Source organism: Rana temporaria, chromosome 3, assembly GCF_905171775.1.
Source record: "Rana temporaria chromosome 3, aRanTem1.1, whole genome shotgun sequence".
Taxonomy (NCBI): Eukaryota; Metazoa; Chordata; class Amphibia; order Anura; family Ranidae; genus Rana; species Rana temporaria.
This window is the reverse complement of record NC_053491.1, coordinates 120,478,847-120,503,562: the sequence shown is the minus strand read 5'-3', so window position 1 is coordinate 120,503,562 and position 24,716 is coordinate 120,478,847. Positions and strand designations below refer to the sequence as shown.

Genomic DNA, 24,716 nt, shown 5'->3' with positions numbered 1-24,716 from the left:
TATCTTGCAGCATAAAAAATTGCAGCGGACACTATTTTATTCTCCAATGTCTCTGCTTTCAGAAAGTATATCATTTTTGGGGGTTTTTAAGTATTTTTTTGCAATAAAATAAGTTTTTAACACATTAAAAAATTACACAAAATTAAAAACATCGCCTTAGTAAACAAGTGGTCAAAAGATACGGGAACCATTTTTTATTGCTGCTGATATGTAGTAACTATGCAGAGTCATACTTTATAAATAGAAACGAAAGAGGGAAGTAGAGGACTGCCAGACCTGGAGACCTCCATCTTAAAAACAGAAGTGACATAATGTGCAATTCTGGGAAAAAGGTCAGAAAATAACTCTTGTGTATCTATAAGCTTCTTGGAATAATGAGCAAGAATTACTGGCTTGCTGTGCAGGCTGATTAATATAGAATAAAGACTAATTTATTTATGTTAAGTGACACCCCTTATTGTTCAGCTTAATAAATAAAATATATTTCATACTTTTTGCAGAAGGGTTTCTTACTATCAGTTTATGATACCTGAAGAAGATACATGCTTTGAAACCTTGCAAGACAATCTTTTTAGTTAGCCAATAAATGCTATCACCCTAAATCCTAACTTTAACTTTGGTTGATGGCTAACAAGGTACAATACTCTACTACTGCTTGCAGAAGGGGGTAAAAGATCACTGAGAAATATCACATTTCTTGTTTTTAGAATTTAAGGAAATCCTTGGGCTAACATTTCTTTCATTCACACAGTTGACACCACAAATTACATTTACTGTCTAAGTGACTCTTTTTAACACATAGTATGACACACTTTTGAAAAATGAAAGAACAGAGGTGTTCACTAACTACAGGACAGGCAGTTGTCAGGGAAACCATCTTACAGTTTTTAAATGCCACAAAAAAAATATGGCTTTCAGGTTTTGTCCATGAAATGTGTTAAAAGGGGTCATCTGAGTCCAGTAGAAAACCATTATTAAAATCTCCTCCTTTATGAGGCTAAAAGGAATTTTAGCGTATACCTGATGCATTTTCATTACACATAAATTTGTGTACATTTCTTTTTTTTTTTTTAACAAAAGCAGGTATCTGTTATTAGACTGAATATAAGACTTGCATATATTATTGATTTTGTTTTGTGGAGTTGTACTAGAAATGTTTTATTTCAACATTGATTCTTTTCATAAGGCATTAGAAAAAGCAATATTAATATGCACAGTGCGATAGTAATTGGATTTCAGTTTAGTGCTATCAAATCAGTATAAGATGAAGTCTTAAGAAAAAAGTTTAAATCAGTATAAGATGAAGTCTGTTTGCTGTATCAAATATGGCTATTAACATTTAACCTCCCTGGCGGTATGATTCTGTCTGGAATTACGTACCAAAAGCGGTACAATTATTTTGCATGGAAATTCTGCGTTTTTTAATGTAGGCCTGCAATTCTTAGGAATAACTCACTTAAATCTGTCCAAACAAGAGTCTAATGCCGCATACACACCATCACTTTATGTGATGAAAAAAACGAAATTTTCTGTGAAGTAAAAAACGACGCTGTCGTTTTTTCACAATGCTCTAGCAAAGCGAGGTTACGTTCACCACTTTTTTCCATTGAAGCTCGCTTCATAACTAGCTTCTGGGCATGCGCGGGTGTAAAAACGTCGTTTTAAACGTCGTTTTTTGCTACACACGGTCAATTTCTGTGAAGTAAAAAACGACGTTTTGAAAAACGATACATAAAATTGAAGCATGCTTCAATTTTTTTTTGTCGTTTTTCACGAGACATAAAACAACGTTTTCCCCCACACACGGCCATTTAACCACTAGCCGACCGCGCACCGTCATTATACGGCGGCAGGTCGGCTCTCCTGGGCGAGAGCCCTTCGCTAGACGGCGGCTTTCATCGCCGCCACTAGGGGGCGCGCGCGCCCCCGCTCGCCCCCGACTCCCGTGCGTGTGCCCGGCGGGCTCGATCGCCGCCGGGCACACGCGATTGCTCGTTACAGAGCGGGGACCGGGAGCTGTGTGTGTAAACACACAGCTCTCGGCTCTGTCAGCGGGGGAAATGCTGATCTTCTGTTCATACAATGTATGAACAGAGGATCAGTGTTTCCCCTAGTGAGGCCACCCCCCCCACAGTAAGATAACACACAGGGACATACTTAACCCCTTCCCCGCCCCCTAGTGGTAACCCCTTCACTGCCAGTGGCATTTTTATAGTAATCCAATGCATTTTTATAGCACGGATCGCTATAAAAATGCCAATGGTCCCAAAAATGTGTCAAAAGTGTCCAAAGTGTCCGCCATAATGTCGCAGTACCGAAAAAAAATCGCTGATCGCCGCCATTACTAGTAAAAAAATATATTAATAAAAATACCATAAAAATACCCCCTATTTTGTAAACGCTATAACTTTTGCGCAAACCAATCAATAAACGCTTATTGCGATTTTTTTTTACGAAAAATATGTAGACGAATACGTATCGGCCTAAACTGAGAAAAAAAAATGTTTTTTTATATATTTTTGGGGGATATTTATTATAGCAAAAAGTAAAAAATATTCATTTTTTTCAAAATTGTCGCTCTATTTTTGTTTATAGCGCAAAAAATAAAAACCGCAGAGGTGATCAAATACCACCAAAAGAAAGCTCTATTTGTGGGAAAAAAAGGACGCCAATTTTGTTTGGGAGCCACGTCGCACGACCGCGCAATTGTCAGTTAAAGCGGCGCAGTCCCGAATCGCAAAAAGTCCTCTGGTCTTTGGGCAGCAATATGGTCCGGGGGTTAAGTGGTTAAAGTGACGTTTTTAAAAACGTCGTTTTTTTTCATCACATAAAGTGATGGTGTGCATTATAGGCATCCCGAGTATGATAAAGTTTGAAACACCAAATCATAAAATTATAATATAATAAATAACTATAAATAATTATAACAAATGATAATGTAATTATAATAAAAATTATTCAATAATGTAATCAAATCAAAATCACTGAAATTTGCTCAGTTGCAGAATTGTCGCTGTCATTACTTTTATTTTTTTATGACGGATTTCCCCACAAATCGCTATCGGTCAATTCTGCAAGTGATTATAATTTATTATCGCTGTTTTCTAGCTGCTCTAAAATCACTTTTGACATAAAGGGACACTTTTGGTTGCTATGGACAATATACAGTTTGCAGGCACAAATTTTTTTTTTTATTATATAAAAGTACATACAGGACACAGGGCAGACCACTAGGGACAAGGGGTGTGTGTATTTTTTTACATACAGTACTGTAATCTATAAGATTACAGTATACTGTATGTAATGTGTTTGTTTACTTTTTTGAATTTGCCGCCGGTCTCCGCCCCCGTGCGTCGTAACGTCGCAGGGAACACGTGGGCACTGTGTGAATCGAATGGAGGACGCCGCTCGCTCACCACGGGGATGCATCGCTGGATCCAGGGACAAGGTAAGTACAGTAACCCTGCCTGGAAAAGGTAAGCCAGCGCGTGCTGCAGGCTCTGCACATCTACCCCGAGCTTGACTCGGGGTTACTGATTTTTGCATTGAAAAACAACCCCGAGTCACGCTCTGGAATACCACTAAGGGGATTAATAGATGTTGTTAACTACTATTACATTTGTAGTATTATTTGTATTCAAAGGGATAGACACAATGGAGGAGATCTACTAAAACTGGTGCACTCAGAATCTGGTGCAGCTCTGTATGGCAGCTAATCAACTTCTAACTTTAGCTTGTTTAATTAAGCTTTGACAATAAAACCTGGAAGCTGATTGGTGCCAAACTTTCATGCACATTGATCTGGTGCTGGATTTTGTTTCCTGTCCCAGTCGCTCGGGTTCCTTCCTACCTGCCTTGAACCTAGGTATTATTTCACTATTGTACCTTTGTTAGTGTTTGAGCAATATATCTTCATGTGGAAGCCGGACTCCTCTGTTCCTATGGTGTTCGTCCGCTGTCTGAGTACCCCCATATTCTGTGGGTTTTTTCAGTTATTCAGTTTTGCAGTTCTATTCCCTTTGGTTTCTGTCTGTGGATTCCCCCATTTCCTGTTGCTGTGTGCGTCTTTCTCAGCATTGTTTCTTGTTGTTTGCATGCAGCCCTTTCTATTTTGCTGAGTCTCTCGCTGCACCTTGGCGCAGCATCCCCCTCTCTCCTTGCGCTTTACGCTTGCTCCCTGCATCCTCTCCCCTGGCGTCCCTTCCTAGCCAGCTGCATAAGGTTTTCTTGGTTCCTTGTCTCCTGTGTGTACCCCGAGTCCTACCAGCATGGTATTTGGTTGCACTGTCCCCGCACAGGTGTGCTAGAGAGTCGCAACCTGGGGGATGCCTTGCAGTACAACATCTTAGTGGGTGTGGAATTTTTTTCCCTCTGTCACAATTCGGCTGCGTCATTTATTCGCAGTTTCCAGTTAGTGAATGAACTGCCTGCCACTGCGGCAGATGGCTTGTAGTTCTGAATGAATTGTGAGAGCGTTGATGAGCACCCTTGCAGTTCATTCACAAGCCCTGCAACTTTGAAACTGACAGCCCATGTGGAGGTATGAGCTGAAAGCTGCAAGGGTTGTCTGCAGAAGACTGACATTGCACCCCTGATCCCCTGGCCATGGGTGCAATGCTTTCCAGGCTCCTGCAGAAAAATATAATAAATGCACATTGTTTTATTGAAAAATATGTGCATTTATTACTTTTTCTAAAAAGTGAACACATCCTTTAACCCCCCTCATACTTTGTGCTCAGTAGCAGTGCTATTTTAGTCTGCTGCATTGTTTTTTAACAACCCCTCGCTGTTGATAAGTGCAGGGGTATACACCTTTAACCCTCCCCAGCCTTGGCAGGCAGTGCAGTGGCAAAGGTATACTGTACTACTTTTACTGTGGCTGGAAATTACGCTACTTGACAGTATTTTCTATTTCCGTGGCAGATGGACCAGGATTTTGAGAACACTTCTTGCTGCTATAGAGTGTGTTTAAATTTGTTCAATGTTCAATGGGCTTTGCAGGGAAGGTAAGTGAGACATCAGGGGTCTAATAGACCCCTGATATCTCATTAAAAAGAATCTGTCATTACAGTGTGCTATAAGGGGCTATTGTTTGTAAATTATAATAATCACGTTAAACTTACAGTGTATCACAAAGAAATAACATTTTGCTTTGAAATATTTTTCTAGGTAATCATACCTATTAATTACACCATCTCTCTTAACTCCAACAGCCTCTTCGAGGAAAAACCCCAGTAGACCTCATTACAGTCGATTCACTGATAGAGCTTCAGGACTCCCAAAACCCCTTTCAGTACTGGATAGTCAGTGTGATAGAAAATGTGGGTGGAAGACTACGACTGCGCTATGTCGGATTGGAGGAGTCAGATGCCTGCGATCAATGGCTGTTTTACTTGGACTGTAGACTTCGACCAGTTGGCTGGTGCCAAGAAAACCAGTGTAGGATGGAACCACCTTTGGGTATGTTTTGAATAAATGCTCAGATTGTCTTACTTCACAGTGGAGGTATTCAGCACAAACCCCTTTGTCACTGTCACATAGTTTTTTGCAACACTTCACAAATACATTAGGACAGAGCTAGGTGAACTGCTACTCAAACACAATTTTCATTAGTAGTCTATTTTACTGTCAAATAGTAGAACAAATATATGGACAGCCGCACTCCAAAAAACCTTGATGGTTGTCTTTATTGTAAAAAGGAAAAATAAGCACTACAAATCACAGCAAAATTTGGGGATGTACAGCCGACGCGTTTCACACTATTTACTAGTGCTTAGTCATAACACCGGCACCCTTGATTTCCTGAGAGGACATTGATCACATAAGCACATCTACCTGGAGCAGTAACCCCCTTTTCCTATTTTACGGTCAGACACTCACAAATCATAATCTTCTGATCTCATCCAGCCAGCAGTTTGAGATCTGTGCAGTTCTTGGACTGCTACCACAGATTTAAAATAAAATGTTTAATTTCAAATAACAGTCCAAATAACAGTCCAACAGATTGTTGAAGCACATGACAACCAATTAAACATCTGCCTTTATTATTTACCTGCTAAAAGCAGCAGGCTGTTGAAATGTGACTTCATTGTGTTACTACAAATATATTTTTTTCCCGTAGATTATTAAAGACGAAGTAAACCCGATGGGTGTTACTTCCTCTTTGTTTCCCTGCAAAGGTAAAGCATAATGGACTACTATATTGCATTATAGCCCATTATGTGACACTTACCTGTAGGAAAGGCCCGCGATTTCCCCGTCTTCCTCGCGAGTAGCAAGTGGCCATTCTTCACCCCTCTTCCTTCTGGGGCCGCAAACTCCGGCTCTGTGAGTGGCATGCGCGCAGGAGCCTCCACTCACGGCATAACCCGAGTTAGAAAGGCACAGTGTGCCCTTTCTAACTCTGGCGCATGCGCAGAACAAATCGCCGTACAGCGATTTGCAAATATCTCCTAGACCGTGCAGGTCTGGGAGATATTTCAAGCACCTACAGGTAAGCCTTAATCTAGTCTTACCTGTAGGTTAAAGTGGTTGTAAAGGGTTTACAACCACTTTCATTTTTGGTTAAACAAGGATGATATTCCAAATCCTGCTATATACCATACTTCACAACTGCTCTGACTTTGGACCTGTGTGCAGCAGCCCCTATCAGTCCTCCTAATACTTACCTGAGCCGCATCTAGATCTGGCAATGTTGCTCAAGAGACTCAGCTGTCTGGGAATCTCCATCCCGATTGGCTGAGACACACAGTGGGCATCATTGGCTCCTGCTGCTGTCAATCAAAGTCAGTGAGCCAATGAGGAAATAGAGGGGGTTGGGTCTGAATAAACACACAGTGATGATGCATGTGAAGGAATGCTGCATGCATGTGTAAGCCTGGCGAAAATGGATCAAGGTGATTTTACTGCTTGTTTGAGTTATTAAAACCTAATTTAAAAGTAGACACGTCACATTTTTCCCTACAGCAATTCTCTGCAGCTGCCACCTGTGTTTCAGTGAAAAACAATTGTTTTCTGTGTGCCCATGCGATGATCGTCAGTTTTCTAGTGCAGAAAAACATCAGTCCCCACACATGTCTGAATGAGCCCTAAAGGAGGCATGGATTTGGACCAAAAATTATTGTTATCTACAAATTGTTCATTTTATGTGTGAATGAGCATTGGTAACTACACTTCAGACTGTATTGAAGTTTGTTAGAGCTGCTCCCTCGTGTGCCTTGTGCACGTGTCATCGTTAGAATCTCAATAAAAAGACACTCCCTACTCTCTTATCAGGTTTTTAATGACTGGGTTATTTACGTTACTTCAGTTTAGTCATAATTCATGTTTCTTTCATGTGTCTGTTTTTACAGTACTGCATGTGCACACAATTTGGAGGTTAAAGCTTATGTTTATTAATATCAACTGTGCAATATAAATCATCCCCTTCATGTGTCTGAATATTAAAGGTCTTAGTTATGTCTTTCCTTTCCTTATTTTTTTGCGATTGCACTGTGTTCCTTAGTTTCCTATGATCTATTTTAACTTTTTAAATTAAAAAGGAAATTATTTAACTATGACCACTGTCCAAAGCTGTGGATAAAGCTTGTGAAACAGGCTACAAAAAAAAAGGCATGTCATCCTATCAGCATAAATATATGAAACTCTGTCTAGCCAGTCTTATGATTCAGAAAGACATGTCTGTCAATATTGCCATCTTATTGACCATACTTTTCTGCACTGCTGTTAACCATAGGCCTTTGAACAGGGTGTTTCAGGTGTGCCTGGGCACACCCTAATCACTCTGCATGCTGATTACCCCCTGCTAAAAAAAAAGAGGAAGAAAATTGCGCTAATCTAAACAAGTGAATAATAAGCAGCTACACAACAATGTGACAAAAATTGGACAAGTGATAGAAAAAATATGTAGCGCGAATAATGATGTCACCTAAAGTGACTGAGGTAACAAGTAGGTGGTATACACATATTTGTGAAATAAGGAAAAACAACAGTTAATGTGCAAAAGAATGTCCATCAATAAATGGGTAAAAAGCTGAAAAACATGTGGCCACATCGATCATCATGGACAGGACATTCCTCCCACCTAAACGAAGTAGGTAAAATACTCTTACCGGATCGAGAGGATCTGCCTGTCAGCGACAACAGGTCATGCAAGGAAAAAAGAAAAACAATGCTCTGGACAGTGCAGATAAAAAAAAGATAAGGTTTTATTGTAATAAAACCAAATGTTGACATAAAAGTGATCACAAAAATATAAAAGATGAAAATAAAAGCAATATGAGGAGAAGGTGTACCAAGCCCTATGCGTTTCGTCCTATGGGACTTCAAGATGCCCCAGTTGAAGTCCCGTAAAACGAAACGCATAGGGATTGCTACGCCTACTCCTCATATTGCTTTTATTTTCATCTTTTATATTTTTGTGATCACTTTTATGTCAACATTTGGTTTTATTCCAATAAAACCTTATCTTTTTTATCTGCACCGTCCGGAGCATTGTTTTTCTTTTTTCCTTGCATGACCTGCTGTCCAAAGTTTTAAGCTTCATCATCGTGCCTTTTTATCCCTTTGAGGGGTACTTCCTTCCACCATGCACCATCTGCTCGAAGTAGGGAGTCTCTATCTCTCCCTTTGGGTTCATCTGTTAGATTCAGATCGATTTACTTCTACCGAGAGATTCCAGTCCAGGACTATCGGGTTATATCCAGGTGTCACGTGTGGCCTTCACCATTCAGCCATTGGACCATTAGCCAAGTCGAGTAGATGCTATCAGGGACCATCCATGCGTTCATGATCTGTTGTCACTGACAGGCAGATCCTCTCGATCCGGTAAGAGTATTTTACCTACTTCGTTTAGCTGGGAGGAATGTCCTGTCCATTATGATCGATGTGGCCACATGTTTTTCAGCTTTTTACCCATTTATTGATGGACATTCATTTGCAAATTAACTGTTGTTTTTCCTTATTTGATTACCCCTGCTGCCCAGCCCTGTGTCCCCCCTGCAGTTTTCCAACTTCCCACCTCTTCTCTTCTGCTGGCTACTACGTGAGGTGTTTCAAGATGGAGAGTGGGGAAAGAGGCTGGTAAATATGTCATTCACCAGCACTTCCTTTTCGGAATGAACACAGTGAGTGATCAGTACAGATCGCTTCTGTGCTACTGTGTTCACTATGCTTCAGTTTGTGAATGAACTGAAAGCCACTGAGCACAGAACATTTCCCATTCATTCATTGTCCAGTGAAGCTGATGCTGCAGAGAAAGGGGCTGGGGAAGTTCTGGCCTCAGTCCCTTTCTCTGTCTCAAAAGTGAGACATCAGGGGTCGGTTTAGATTCCTGATATTTCACTAAAGCCCCCCAAAGGGGCTTCTAAATAAAATTGTAAAAAAATAACAGGCATGTGTGTTTGAACTTTGGGGTACACACCTATGCTGTTATGTAAAATAACTTGGTCACTGACACATCCCAGCTTGCCAATTGTAAAATAAAAGAACGTCACCACACGCAGTTGAGGTTATTATACTGCTCAATTCTACTGTAAGCAAGCTTCAAGGATTATCGAGACAGCACTGTGCAACAGTAGTTCCTTATAAGGCAGGCCAAAAGATTTATACCAAACAGTCTTGGGCATTGGGGAAGGTCCATAAACATACAAATGTTTTCTGATCCAAGCTTTAATTATATATGAGCAAACCTTCTTAAATCCCTGCAGGTTCCTTTACTGGTTTTGGATCAGGTTACATGCATATTAGCAGCCATCCAAGCTTCAGAGACCAGAAATTGTTAACAAATTGTATTTAGATCGCTGAATAATTATGCCATTAAAATTATAGAAATTTTTTATTTTTATATGAATTCTTTTAAATATATGACGATCTGCTACTAAACATAGAATGTAAAGGCATTGTACATATTTTGTTATGTTTTTGTTGTTTTAAATAGGTATTAGTGTAGTTGCCTTCTGTGTATCATTCGCCTTACCTTGTAATGATGGGCTGCAATTTGTAGTGTCGTGGTTGATCAATTTCCTCTGTCCATGTATTCATTCACCAAGCTTGTCCCTGGTTGTCAAAGAGACAAAGCAACTTCCTGTTTTAGTCCACACAGTGGCCAATCCATGCCTTTGCGATTTCCTCTGTGTTACACAACAAATGTGGGGATATGATAAATACATTTTTCTTCTAGTATAGAGATCTTTCTGTTAATTGCTTTGTCTGTTTGTGTCAGATTTAATTACTATGTAACTCTCATCTGCAGAGTAGGATATGTGGGATATGTAGTTTCTTCACAGGAAATCTCAGTTCTTAGACTACAGAGAGAGGTCATGCATTAACCTGTGCAGTGGCATGCCATAAACCTCATGCTTGCACACAAACAGAATCTTCTGACTATAAAATGAGAAGCTTTACTCTACTATAAGTTGTGTATACAGGGTGACTAACGACATTATAAAATGACCAGGGGCGGCCCGTCCATTAAGGGCACATGGGCACCACCCTCTGTCCATCGCCACCTCCCCTATCCAATGCATCCGACCCCGTTCAGGACACCGGCGCATGGATTCCAATGTGGAGGGGCTGTTTTTTTTTTTTTAAGCACCAACAATATAAAATTTGAAAGAAATTGTAAGTTTTTTTTTAAATGTAAAATTATCGTTTGTGCATGGTATGATAAATTAATTGAATACATCTTATATTTTAGACATTTGTCCACTGAAGACTATAACTGAATGGAAATGTGCTCTAGAGAATTCCCTGATAAATGCTGCAAGTTGTCCATTACCTGTTGAAGTTTTTAAGGTAAGAGACTTAAGCCCTGTACAAACGATCGGATATCTGATGGAATCTAATCCGATGGATTTTTTCATCAGATATCCGATGAAGCTGACTTTCATCAGTCTTGCCTACACACCATCCGTTAAAAATCCGATCGTGTCCAAACGCGGTGACGTACAACACATACGACGGCACTATAAAGGGGAAGTTCAAATCAAACAATGCCACCCTTGGGGCTGCTTTTGCTGATTTTGTGTTACCGCGTGTTAGTAAAATTTTGGTGAGAGCCGATTCACGCTTTTTCAGTCTCCGTGCTTTTCAGTATGTTACAGCGTGGCGAATGTGCTATCTCCATTATGAACGCTTGTTTTAACAGAACGAGTGCTTCCGTCTCCTTATTCAGTCTGAGCATGCATGGATTTTTGACCGATGGACTTCCCCACAGACAAACGTTTTTTTCTATCGGTTTTTTAACCATAGGAAACATTTTAAACAGATTCTATTTTTTTTCACCGATGGGGAAAAAAAAACGATGGGGCCCACACACGATTGGTTTGTCCGATGAAAACGGTTCATCGGTCCATTTTCATCAGACAAACCAATCGTGTGTACAGGGCTTAAGAGCTTCCACCTCACCATAAACTGGTTATCCTGTACCCTGTGCACTATTTTACAGAAGACAAGGTACCCAGACTTCAAACCGGTGTATGTGATCTGGGTAAATGAAGGTATTAGGTTAGAGTGTATGTAAACCCACAATGTATGTTTGACATCATGCCTCACTATATACAAATTTCTTAAATTAATTGTCTTTGTGAATCTGTTGCAAAGTTCCTTAACTTGAGATCCTACCAGTATCAGCAAGCCTAAACTTCTGCCTGTACTTAGCAGCAGGGCTGTCAGCCTGCTATGAGTACTCCTTCTGTTGGTCATTGGGTTGCCTGTTTAACCACCTGACTACTGGGCACTTAAACCCCCTTCCTAACCAGATACATTTTCAGCATACAACACTGTACCCATATGAAATTGTTGTCCTTTTTTTCACACAAATAGAGCTTTATTTTGGTGGTATTTAATCACCATTGGGTTTTTTATTTTTTGCGCTATAAAAGAAAAAATTCTGTAAAAAATAAATAAAACATTCCCGTTTCTGTTATAAAATTTGTAATTTTTCTTCAAAAATTTTGGCCAAAATGTATACTGCGACATAGCTTTGGTAAAAAATAATTACAAATTGGAGTATATAATTTGGTCTTTGTGAAAGTTATAAAGTCCACAAGCTATGGTGCCAATATCTGAAAATTGATCACACCTGAAGTAGCGACGGCCTATCTCATTTCTTGAGACCCTAACATGCCAGAAAAGTACAAACCCCCCCCCCAAATGACCCCTTTTTGGAAAGAAGATATTCCAAGGTATTTAGAAAGAGGCATGGTGAGTTTTTTGAAGTTGTCAATTTTTTCCCACAATTCTTTGCAAAATCAAGATTTTTTTTCACAAATTTGTCATATTAGCAGGTTATTTTTCACACACAGCATATGCATACCACAAATTACACCCCAAAACACTTTCTGCTATTACTCCTGAGTATGGCGATATCAGATGTGTAAGACTTTTACACAGCGTGACCACATACAGAGGCCCAACATACAGGGAGCACCTTCAGGCGTTCTGGAGCACCCAGGCCAATTCTGACATTTCTCTCCTACATGTAAAAATCATAATTTTTTTGCTAGAAAATTACATAGAACCCCAAAACATTATATATGCTTTTTTAGCAAAGACCCTAGAGAATACAATGGTGGTCATTACAATTATCTTGCACGGTATTTGCGTAGCAATTTTTCGAACATGTTTTTAAAAAAAAAAACAGTTTTGTGATTAAAATAAAAAAACAGTAGAGTTAGCCCAATGTTTTTGCATAATATGAAAGATGAAGTTACGTAGAGTAAATAGATACCTAACATGTCATACTTCAAAATTGCACACGCTCGTGGAATGGCGCCAAACTTCGCTACTAAAAAATCCCCATAGGCGACACTTTAATTTTTTTTATTGATTACATGTTTAGAGTTACAGAGGAGGTCAAGGGACAAAATTATTGCTCTCGCTCTAACGTTCGCAGCGATACCTCATATGTGTAGCTTGAACACCGGTTTCATATGTCGGCGGGAATTATGTATGTGTTCACTTCTGCATGCGAGCACACGAGGACAGGGGCACTTTAAAAAAAAAAATATGTTATTGTTCATTTTACTTTATTTCTTTTAGTTTGACACTTTTTTCCCCAAAAATACATTTTTGATCACTTTTATTCCTATTATAAGGAATGTAAACTCCCCTTGTAATAGGAATATAGCATAACAGGTCCTCTTTACAGTGAGATATGGGGTCAATAAGGCCCCACATCTCACCTCTAGGCTGGGAAGCCTGAAATAAAAAAAATATGATCCTGGCTTTGATTGTAGCTGTGAGTCAGTAGAAGCACCAGAGGGTGGCGGGAGGGGGGGACGTATTGCGGGGTATTGCAGGGTATTGGAGTATTGCGGAGTATTGCAGGGTATTGGAGTATTGCGGAGTATTGCAGGGTATTGCAGAGTATTGGCAGGGTATTGCAGAGTATTGGCTGAGTATTGGCAGGGTATTGCAGAGTATTGGCAGGGTAGTGCGGAGTATTGCACAGGGTATAGCACAGGGTATTGCGGAGTATTGCACAGGGTATTGAACAGGGTATTGCGGAGTATTGCACAGGGTATTGCGGAGTGTTGCATAGGGTATTGCGGAGTATTGCACAGAGTATTGCACAGGGTATTGCAGAGTATTACACAGGGTATTGCGGAGTATTGCACAGGGTATTGCAGAGTATTGCACAGGGTATTGCGGAGTATTGCATAGGGTATTGCGGAGTATGGCATAGGGCATTGCGGAGTATTGCACAGGGTATTGCGGAGTATTGCACAGGGTATTGCAGAGTATTGCACAGGGTATTGCAGAGTATTGCACAGGGTATTGCAGAGTATTGCACAGGGTATTGCGGAGTATTGCACAGGGTATTGCGGAGTATTGCACAGGGTATTGCGGAGTATTGCACAGGGTATTGCAGAGTATTGCACAGGGTATTGCAGAGTATTGCACAGGGTATTGCAGAGTATTGGCAGGGATGGCTGAGCATGGAGGGATGGATAGCTTGATCTTTGACTGCAATTGTCACAAATCAAGCCCACAGCACTGCTGCTGCCATCCAATCCCTCCCACTCTCCTCTCACACTGTACCGATCGGTACAGAGAGGGAAGGGAGGAACCGGCATCATCACATGACAGCGGTTTGTTTACAAGTGATCGCTCTGTCATTTGGCATCTAGTTAATAGACCTAAAAAGTTAGCTTAATAGCCGAACACAGAAGTACACACAGCAGACTGACTATGCTGTTTCTGGGGGTTGATTTACTAAAAGCAAATAGACTACTCACTGTGCAAGAGAAGTTCATGTGTAGAAGAATGGAAGAGCCAAGAAACCAGGAGAGAGCCTGGTCTCATGGTGCCCAAGAAAGTTCCCTGCTGATGAGATTCTCACCCCGCCACAGGGTTGGAATAGACCTATAACCTGTGCATGTTCAAGATCAGTTTAAATATCAATCAACCATGCACATGTATAAAGCATACAATATGCAAAAATAATTCCCTACAGAATAAAAAGGTGTTAATATAAATCATCCCTCATACAAATGTTGTTTCTTTTCTCTTATTACACTCTTGAAATACTGCCATTTACATTTTGCGTCATTCTTTAAAACTAGTTTGAATTTACTGTTAGTCTGCTTTGCATTATCATTAAAATGGCAGTTAACTAAGCTAACAGTGCACCTGTGGTTTTACATTTTACCTTCATGTCTCTTTTTTCTGCTCTGCTGATGTCTGTGTTTAACAGTAAATATGGGAGCCATTAAATGGATATATGGTTTTCTCAGGTTCTGAAATTAGTATTTCAGAACCTGTGATGTGGATTGTAAGTAAATACCAGTAAACACGTTAACCTCATAATTCTCTGCATAGTAAAATAGAATCTAGCTCAGGAATGCAATTACATAGATTGACAGCTTGTTCTTTAGGGCAGGCTCTAAGCTGGACAATAGAGATGAGCGAACGTCTTAAAATGTTCTGCTCCGTAAGTTGCTCTTTGATCAGCTTCCTGCTACAAATCTCCCTTTCTTTGATTGGAACTAATTTGGAAATGTGTCCAGATAAAAATATTAGTTGTAGGAACTGAACTACTATTTTTTTTTTTTTTTAAAGGTGTTAAACTAGAAGCACTAAGTATAAGCAAACATTTTCTTTTTTTTCTACACTTTTTGTCTGTGGTGGAGGAAAACATTTTACAAATGGTGTTCTAAACATAGATTAAACAGTATTTCTATCCAGCCTATCTGACCAGTGTAATTGGTGACAGCGACTGCTTGAAATGATGCAACAGATGACACCAGTAATGCGTAGAACTCTAGAGCCAATTTATTCTGAAAGCCTCGTGTCACAAAGTCAATGCCACTATTTTTGGGCACTGCAGTGTCTCTTTTTAAGGCAACATTAAAGTTATTGTAAATGATAACCTTGTGAAACAACACATTCAGTTTACAATGCACAACATTTGTGTATAGATATAAAAAACATTCTAAATACTTTTGTTCCCTTTTTTATACATAATCACATTCCCTCTGTTCTCAGCTGCATAAGAGCTGGGGGAGGGGAAGCAGCACACTGAGCTTCCCAAGGAAAGACTTTGAGGGGGGGCGTGTCAGGCAGGGCTGGACTGGGACAAAAATTTGCCCCTGGACTTCATCCAGACCGGCCCACTGGGGCACTGCCAGGGCGTTAAAAAAAGTCCTCCAAGTAGCATCTTTGGGGCGGTGGAGGAGCGGTGTACAAACTGCTCCTGCCCATTGAAATGAATGGCTACCGCAGCTGAAGCGCCTGCAAAGCACTTCGGCAGCAGCGCTACATGGGCGCATTTAACCTTGAATTCGGCTGCTAGTGGGGGTTAAAAGCGCCTGCTAGACGCCGAATAGTGCAGCTAAAATGACAGTAAAGTGCTGCTAAAACTAGCAGTGTTTTACCGACAATGCCTGCCCCAGTGTGAAAGCAGCCTAAGAGTCAGGGAGTGAATGAGACAGAAGAGGGAGCTGAGAGACAGAGGGGGGAGCTGAGAGACAGAGGGGGGAGCTGAGAGACAGAGGGAGGGAGCTGAGAGACAGAGGGAGGGAGCTGAGAGACAGAGGGGGGGAGCTGAGAGACCGAGGGAGGGAGCTGAGAGACCGAGGGAGGGAGCTGAGAGACAGAGGGGGGGGGAATCTGAGAGACAGAGGGGGAGAGCTGAGAGACAGAGGGGGGGGAGCTGAGAGACAGAGGGGGGGAGCTGAGAGACAGAGGGGGGAGCTCAGAGACAGAGGGAGGGAGCTGAGAGACAGAGGGGGGGGAGCTGAGAGACCGAGGGAGGGAGCTGAGAGACCGAGGGAGGGAGCTGAGAGACAGAGGGGGTGGTCTGAGAGATAGAGGGGGCTGAGAGAAAGAGGAGGGGGCTAAAAGAGAATGGGAATGAGAGACACGGGGACTGAGAGACAGAGGGGGGGACTGAGAGACAGTGGGGTCTGAGAGAGGCTCTGTTTTAAAAAACGTCCCACTGAGCCATCGGCCCACCGGGAAACTCCCTGTAGTTCCTATGGCCAGTCAATCCCTGGTGTCAGGACAAGTCTGATCACTGGAATAGAGCAGGCTAGGAAAGATGCACTTCTATGCCTAGTGTGGCCAGTTTGAAATAGGAAACCCAGGGGACCAGACAGGAACACCATGGATTTCGTACAAAGGAAGCAATACAAAGAGAACAGGATACTTTCTCATACAAGTACATGGCATAGCAGGCACATATCAGGAATATGAAGTGTTGGGGTAACAAACGCTTTAACCAAATCCAAGGGACAGTACACAAGCATATTTTCTTTCTACTTACCAAGCTATCTATATCTGATACCACAGTTGCATTGTTGGAATCTTGAGCTTCTGTGTCGGTGACATCTCTTTATCCTTGATGTCACCACAGGGCCCTTGACTCACAGGACCACGTCAGACCTTGCATTTTGATTTCCACCTTTCTTTGCTCCGTTTCTTTGCTCAAAAGATGAAGTGGGCCGATATAGTTTAGGCTGCAGAAATTTTGTGGATTAAAGAGAATGAATGGAATGAAGGGTTAACACCAAAATCTTAAAACAAAGGGTTTGGGAAGTGCAGAACCTGTGGACTTTAAAGGGTTACTTGATCCTCCACTTACAGTGAAGGCTTTTAATTATAAATTTAAGACGGAAATAACATTATGGGATTGATTTACTGAAGGAAAATAGACTGTTCACTATGCACATGCAGTTGCACTCTGCAAAGGAATTATCCCTAAAGCTTATTAAATGAGGTGAAACTCTGCTGAGTTCTATCATCCAATCATGTGCATGTATAAATGCTGTTTATTGTTTTCCTTGCACGTGATTGGGTGTGCTTTGCAAAGCAAAGCTTCACCATGTTCACTAAGCTCTGGGGAAAATTCCCTTGCAGACTCCAACTTCACTTGCAAAGTGAACAGTGTATTTGCCTTTAGTAAACCATTTGTTTGTAATAATCATGAAAGCTTTTTCTTGTTAATGAAGATAATTAGAATGTCTTGAATTTATATTTTTATTAAGGATCATGCTGACTTACGGAGCCATTCCTTTACTTCTGGGATGAAAGTAGAGGCAGTGGACCCAACTGAGCCTTGTCATATTCGTCCTGCAACTGTGACCAAGGTAAGTGTGACTGACAACAGTGTGTATAAATGACATGCTCTTCATTGAAGCTGCGAAAACTATTATTTTGAAATTCATAAAAGAACCATCTGATTTACATTTATGTTTGAAATAAAAAGTAAAAGGCATCCGTTTTACCACTTTATTTAAAAAATATTAAGTGTTCATCTAAAAAAAAGTCACAGAGCCATTCAGATATATGAAAACACCCCATTGAGGAGGGGTATGAAGCAGTGGGCCAGTCACTGATATTTTCCAAACAATATGGTATTTGCATATTATTGCATATTATTGCTCCTGGCATTTTTAGGGTCCTGTGCGCTTGTAAGCCCAATGAAAGTTGTGTCATAAATGCAAAACAATATATGATGGGGATTTTCGATGGACAAATACAAAATGATGTTTAACGCACTGCAATAAATTAGTTTCACTGAAAAAAGATTTATCATTTAATCAAGACAGAAAGGTAAAATTTTGGCAAGACAAACGTTTTGTCGCCTATACAGAAATTGAACAACTTTACAGAAAATCCAAAAATATGTCAGCAAATTAAGTAGTGGTGCTGTGAGATCCAAATTTAATATCTTGTTTGACTTCCATGAGCTTGAAGGACAGCATCCATGCGGTTTGGCAAGGATTCATTCAATTTATTGATGAAGTCATCAGGAATAGCAAAGAAAACAGTCTTGCATGCCTCCCAGAGTTCATCAATATTCTTTGGTTTCGTCTTCCATGCTTCCTCTTTCATCCTACACCACATATGCTCAATGATGTTCATGTCTGGTGACTGGGCTGGCCAATCCTGGAGCATCTTGATCTTCTTCGCCTTAAGGAACTTTGATGTGGAGATGGAAGCACCATCCTGCTGCAAAATGTGGCCTTTTTTATGGTTGGGAATATAAGAGGTAGCTAAGATTTCTTGGTATTTTAGACTATTGATGTTGCCTTCCACCCTGCAGATCCCTCGCACACCCCCATACTGCATGTAACCCCAGACCATGATTTTGCCTCCACCAAACTTCACTGTTTTCTGGGTAAATTTCGGCTCCATGCGGATTCCAGTAGGTCTCCTGCAATATTTGCGGTGACTGTGGTGTAATATAACAGAAGATTCATATGAAAAATCCACCTTCTGACACTTTTCCAGAGTCCATCCTTTTAGCAGGCTGTGGCCCTTGGCAAATGCCACACGTTTTTTCAATCGTCTTTTGTTTAGTGCTGGCTTATGGGCACTGATTTGACCATGGAGGCCATTTCGAGACAGAATCCGTCAAACTGTTCTGGTTGACACAGGTGACCAGGTCTCGTGGAGCTCTGCTGCAGTGGAAAATGGGCTGGCCTTGGATTTTCGAGCCAACAAACGGTCCTCTCGAGCAGTTGTCATGCGGGGTCGGCCTGACCTGGCCTTGTCCAAAACGTCTCCAGTCTCTTCAAATCTTTTTTTTATCCTCTGAACTTGACGCTGAGACACATTGAAGGTGTCTGCCACATTAGCAGTGGATCTGGTCTTCAGCCTCTTGATAATCAACACTTTAGTCTCCGGGTGAATCTTAGGCATGTTTGCAGAGGTCTAGTTGCAGTTGAGAAGGTCTAGTGTACTGGTGTTCTTTTTATACACACCTGAGACCTATTTTATCCATTATTAGTCACAGGTGAAGCTCATTTAACAAGGCGACAACACTTATGTCTTGGCAAAAATTGACTCAATGGGCTTTACCAAGCTGTGAATATTAGAATACTTTTTGTCAGTTTTGTTTTGCACTAAAACATTATTACAAAAGCTGTTGGGATTAAAATGACCCATTTCTTGTAACAAAATCTTGATTAGAAATATATTTTAGCTGCACTTCAGGTAAATTTGTACACAAGCGACAAGACTTTTGTCAGGGACTGTAGGTTCCTTTAAGCTAGTGCATTGTTGGTTCACTTACCCTTTCCTTCGATTTCCCTTCTTTTTTTTTTTTTTCTTCTTCACTTCAGACTCTACCTCATAGAGTGCGTGTTTTATGCTCATGTTCTGCGTACCAGCCCATTGCATCTCTATTTTGGTTTAGCATCATTAGTGTTGCTTTTTCTTTATACATCTTTATTTATTTATTTATTTATTTTTTTTATATTTATTTTTCTTTCTTTTTTTTATACCAAGAATTAACCATTTCACATTTTTACCCCCCCTTACCCCTACCCCTTCCCCCCCTGTCTCACCTTAGACATTCTCTTCAGACCCATGGGTCTTTCTAATTTTCTTCTAAGGGAGCGTTTAAATTTCTTCCCGTAGCTTTTCTGCGTAACTCCATGTTTTCTTGAAAATCCTCCAGTTTTCCCATTTTGTGCTTAATAAGATATTATTACCCTCTAACCCCTCTTTCAGTTCTTCCATTCTGTATGTTTCTTCGACCGCGTCAATCCATTCCCACATTAAAGGGGGGTCTGGATCTTGCCACCTTCTAGGAATTAATCTCTTAGCGGCATTCAGGAGGTGCGGTACCAGTGAGTCCCTGTACCTTTTAATGCCTTCTTCTCCCCCATGAAATAAAACAACCCATGGGTCCATCTTTATCTTTTTCTTTGTGATCTCTTCCACGCAACCCAGTATATTTTCCCAATACTCTTTTATCTTGGGGCATCCCCACCAAAGGTGTGCCATATTTCCTGGTGATCTACATCCCCTCCAACAGTCCCCTGTCTGCCCCTCTTTAAATTGTTTTAATTTATCCGGTGTCATATACCAACCGGCGATGCATTTATAACACATTTCCGCCGTGCGGCTGTCAACCGCAGAGGAGTGAGTCAGAGCCAACAATCTCTCTATTGTGGTCCTATCCCGCTGTGTGCCCAGTTCCCTTTCCCATTTTTCAATGAATGGAGGTACGTCCGGCTCCCCCATCCTCAGTAGGATCCTATATAGTTTTGAAATGATACCTTTGGATCTTTCTGTGGTACAAATTTTCTCAAGATCTGACAACTGGTCACCCGACCTCAAAGGGTGGGGAAGACCCTGTATAAAATGGTTTAGCTGCCGGTACCTCCACTCATTGATTTCCATTAAATTTTTATTAAGTTTTAACTCCTGCAGTGTTCTAATGTGACCCTCACTCATTATATCTCTTAGTTGTGCAGTGTCTTTTTTAATCCAATGCCCCCCTACTTGTGTCTTACCCGGTGCAAAAAAATCATTGTTTTTCAGTGCTATGAGAGGTGAGTTGTATTCTTTCTCAATTTTTTTATATACTATATCCCATGTTTTCAGTGCCTTTTTTGTTATCTCGTGTAGATTTATATCCAGTGTCCTAAATTTGGGTGGATTCCATATTATCTTATCTAACCTTGCCTGTGATATTTCATTTTCTAGACTTACCCACCTTTTTTCTTTATTGACTCTGGCCCACTCCACCACCCTTGCTAATATCACCGCATCGTAGTATCTCTTAACATCCGGGACGGCGAGTCCACCCTTTTTTTTTGGTTGCCTTAATGTTTGAGAAGATATCCTATGTTTCTTATTCTTCCATATAAAATTCATAATTAATTTATTAAGGGCTGAGAGTAGCGTTCTCGGGAGGGCTATGGGGATCATCTGGAATTTATATAGGATCTTTGGCATGATGACCATTTTGCAATAATTGATTCGTCCTATCCATGATATTGCTCTATTTTCCACCCTTTTTGTCTCTTTCTTAATTTCATTTAACAATGGGATGAAGTTTATCGCGTAGGTTTTTTTGAATGATTTTGCTAACAAGATCCCAAGGTATTTAAGTTCGCTAACCCAGGCGAAACGATGGTTCCTTTTCAGGGATTTTTCTTCTGTCTTACTAACATTTATATTCATAATCTCCGTTTTGGTGATGTTCAATTTGAAATTTGAAACTTCTCCATATTCATGGCAAAGGCTTAATAGGTTTGGGATTGATGTTTTGGGTTCAGTTAAATAGAAGAGGACGTCGTCTGCAAAAGCTGCGAGTTTATGTTCCTCCTCTCCTATTTTGATCCCTTTAATTTTTTGACTGTTGCGGATCTTGGCTAGCAGGGGTTCCATTGACAACACAAACAGTAGAGGTGACAATGGACATCCCTGCCGCGTTCCGTTTTTCATTTGAAATGTTTGCGAAAAGCTACCGTTTATTTTTATTTTTGCCGAAGGAGACTGATAAAGGGCGGCCACCCAGTTCATCATCCCCCTGCCAAACCCCATTTCCTTTAAAGTAGAGAGCATGAGTCCCCAGTCTACCCTGTCGAACGCTTTCTCTGCGTCTATTGACAGGAGTAGACCTGGGGACCCCATCAACCTCATTTTCCGGATTATCAAAAGTGTTCTTACCCCATTGTCTCTCCCCTCTCGTCCCTGGATGAAACCCGTCTGATCTGGATGTACCAATTTATTCATTTCCTGCTTCATTCTCCCGGCCAATATCCTTGCGAACAATTTTATATCCGTGTTCAGCAAAGATATCGGCCGGTAGCCCGAGCAGCCCTCCAGGTCCTTGCCTTCTTTCGGGATAACAGTTATAATTGCTTCCGAGGCCTCTTTACTTAATTTGTGCCCCTTCCCCAGGCCGTTAAAATACCTACATAGCCTTGGTAGTAGTATCTCTTTACATTTTTTGTAATACATTACTGTAAAGCCATCTGGGCCTGGGCTTTTACCTGAGGCAGAGTTTGTTAATGCTAACTTGATTTCCTTTTCCGTGATTGGCCTATCCATCCCCTCTGCATCCAATTGACTAATTTTTGGGAGTCTTGCTTCTTTTAAAAAGGTTGTGATCTTATTTTCTTTCTCTCCTGTCTGCCAAGTCTTTTGTTCTACTGAATATAATTTTTCATAATATAATCTAAATGTTTCGGCAATTTCTTTTGTTGTATGTACAACCTCGCCTTTTTCATTTTTGATTTTGTCAATATAGTTCCTTGATTTCTTTTTTTTCACCAGCCGAGCCAAATGTTTACTTGTTTTATTTCCCCACTTGTATCTTTCACCTGCTATTGAGTTGAATTCTTTTCTTATTTCCTGATTCATGAGATCTTTAAGTATATTTCGTTTATTGACAAGAGTTAGGTATACATCTCGTTGCTTCCCTTCTTTTTTGTGTTTTTGTTCTAAGCTATAGATCTCATCTATTAATTTTACTTTTTTACTGATCGCTTCTTTTTTTCTCCTTGCTCCTTCCGAGATCAGAGCCCCTCTTATCACTGCCTTGTGGGCATCCCATAGGGTTGCCGCTGAAATTTCCTCAGTCTCATTTATCTTAAAATATTCTTCTAGTTCTTTTTTAACCCTTGTTAAGCTTTTTTCCTCAATCAGTAGTTCCTCATTTAATCTCCAGCTTTGATTTCCCTTCTAAAAAAAAATTTCTTTGTTTTCTTTGTCTGAATTTCTCACTTACTGTTCCTCCTCAGTAAGCTGTTCTGGCTGACTAACCCGCCATGGATGATGGGGGCAAGCTTACTGAGGAGAAACAGGAAGTGAGAAATTCAGACAAAGAAAAAAAACATTTAGAAGGAAAATTGAAGGAAAAGGTAAGTGAACCAACAATGCACTAGCTTGAAGGAACCTATTTAGAAAATAAAAAACAAACCTTTACAACCCCTTTAAGGTAGTGCAGATTATAGTCTTTTATTTTGGCATATTTCAGAATTGCTACAAAATTAAGGGCTACGCTATTTGCTGCTCACAACTGCATGTAGTCATGAGACAGATGACCAGGATTGAGATACAGTTGATTTACTAAAGGCAAAAAGACTGTGTAGTTTGGAAGTGCAGTTGCACTAATTTTCCTAGTAAATGCAGTGAAGAATATCCAATCAGGTGCAAAGAGATAAAAAAAAATACTTGCACATGATTGGATGATGGAAATCAGTAGAGCTTCACCACATTCACTAACTCTGAGTAACATGAGTGTAACTGCATTTCCAACGTGCACAGTCTATTTGACTTTTGTAAATCAACCCGAAGTGAAAATGTGATCTCTCCAACCTTCCACACCACTGCCAAAATGCATGAAGAGCCAGACAATGCACAGGACATTCAGGCAGAGATCATTTGTGCTGCTTGGAATGTCATCTGTATCTCCCTTAGGTTCTTTATAAATAATACACACCCAAAAATTTGCATTGTACTGAGAAACATTGGTGGATTTTTGAATGTTTATTGCTTAAAATATCTGTAGGGCGTTGAACTTCCTGTAGAATAAACTCTTTTTTTTTAAATATGATATAACATTTAAACAATGTTTTATAAGCATGTCTGTTTTAAAGGGGTTGTAAAGGAATTTTTTTCCCTAAATAGCTTTCTTTACCTTAGTGCAGTCCTCCTTCACTTACCTCATCCTTCCATTTTGCTTTTAAATGTCCTAATTTCTTCTGAGAAATGCTCACTTCCTGTTCTTCTGTCTGTAACTCAACACCGTAATTCAAGGCTTTCTCCCTGGTGTGGAGAAAGCCTCTTGAGGGGGGAGGGGGCGAGCAGGAGTGTCAGGACGCCCACTAACACACAGCTCCTTTCTCTATCTGCAAAGTAGAGAGCGTCCTGACTTGTCTGCTCGCTCCCTCCCCCCTCAAGAGGCTTTCTCCACACCAGGGAGAAAGCCTCGCATTACAGTGTTGAGTTACAGACAGAAGAACAGTAAGTGAGCATTTCTCAGAAGAAATAAGGACATTTAAAAGCAAAATCGAAGGATGATGTACGTGAAGTGAAGGAGGACTGCACTAAGGTAAAGGAAGCTATTTAGGGAAAAAAAAATCCTTTACAACCCCTTTAAGTGTTAGTACCTTGCGTCTGCACAGTATTACTGCTGATATATTGAATGTTCATTAATTGGTTGTACAATCTGAATTTTAGGTTTTTAACAACCTTTATTTCCAAGTGACTATTGATGATTTGAGACCAGAAGCAAAAAACGTGTCATTGCTTTGCCATGCCGATTCACTGGGACTTTTGCCTGTACAATGGTGCCTTATAAATGGAGTAAATGTCACTCCTCCTAAAGGTATGTAGTGTTCTGGACTCCACACATAGTCAGAAATGCTTTACTTTGAGCAATAACATAACAATATATCTATAAGAGTAATTTGATTAACTTTATGCCTGAATATTATTAAAATTCAATATTGAGTAATAATCTTTAA

General features: G+C 40.5%; 1 protein-coding gene across 3 annotated transcripts in view; it reads left to right on the top strand.

Moving 5' to 3' along the window:
• SFMBT2 (Scm like with four mbt domains 2) overlaps positions 1–24,716 on the top strand; it is a 287,202-nt gene that overhangs the window by 183,495 nt on the left and 78,991 nt on the right. For all 3 annotated transcript variants that reach the window (XM_040343342.1, XM_040343341.1, XM_040343343.1), the window contains 4 exons: positions 5,214–5,460; positions 10,697–10,794; positions 17,490–17,591; positions 24,430–24,577. In XM_040343342.1, the coding sequence (XP_040199276.1) occupies positions 5,214–5,460; positions 10,697–10,794; positions 17,490–17,591; positions 24,430–24,577 (595 nt within the window). The remainder of the gene's footprint in view (positions 1–5,213; positions 5,461–10,696; positions 10,795–17,489; positions 17,592–24,429; positions 24,578–24,716) is intronic.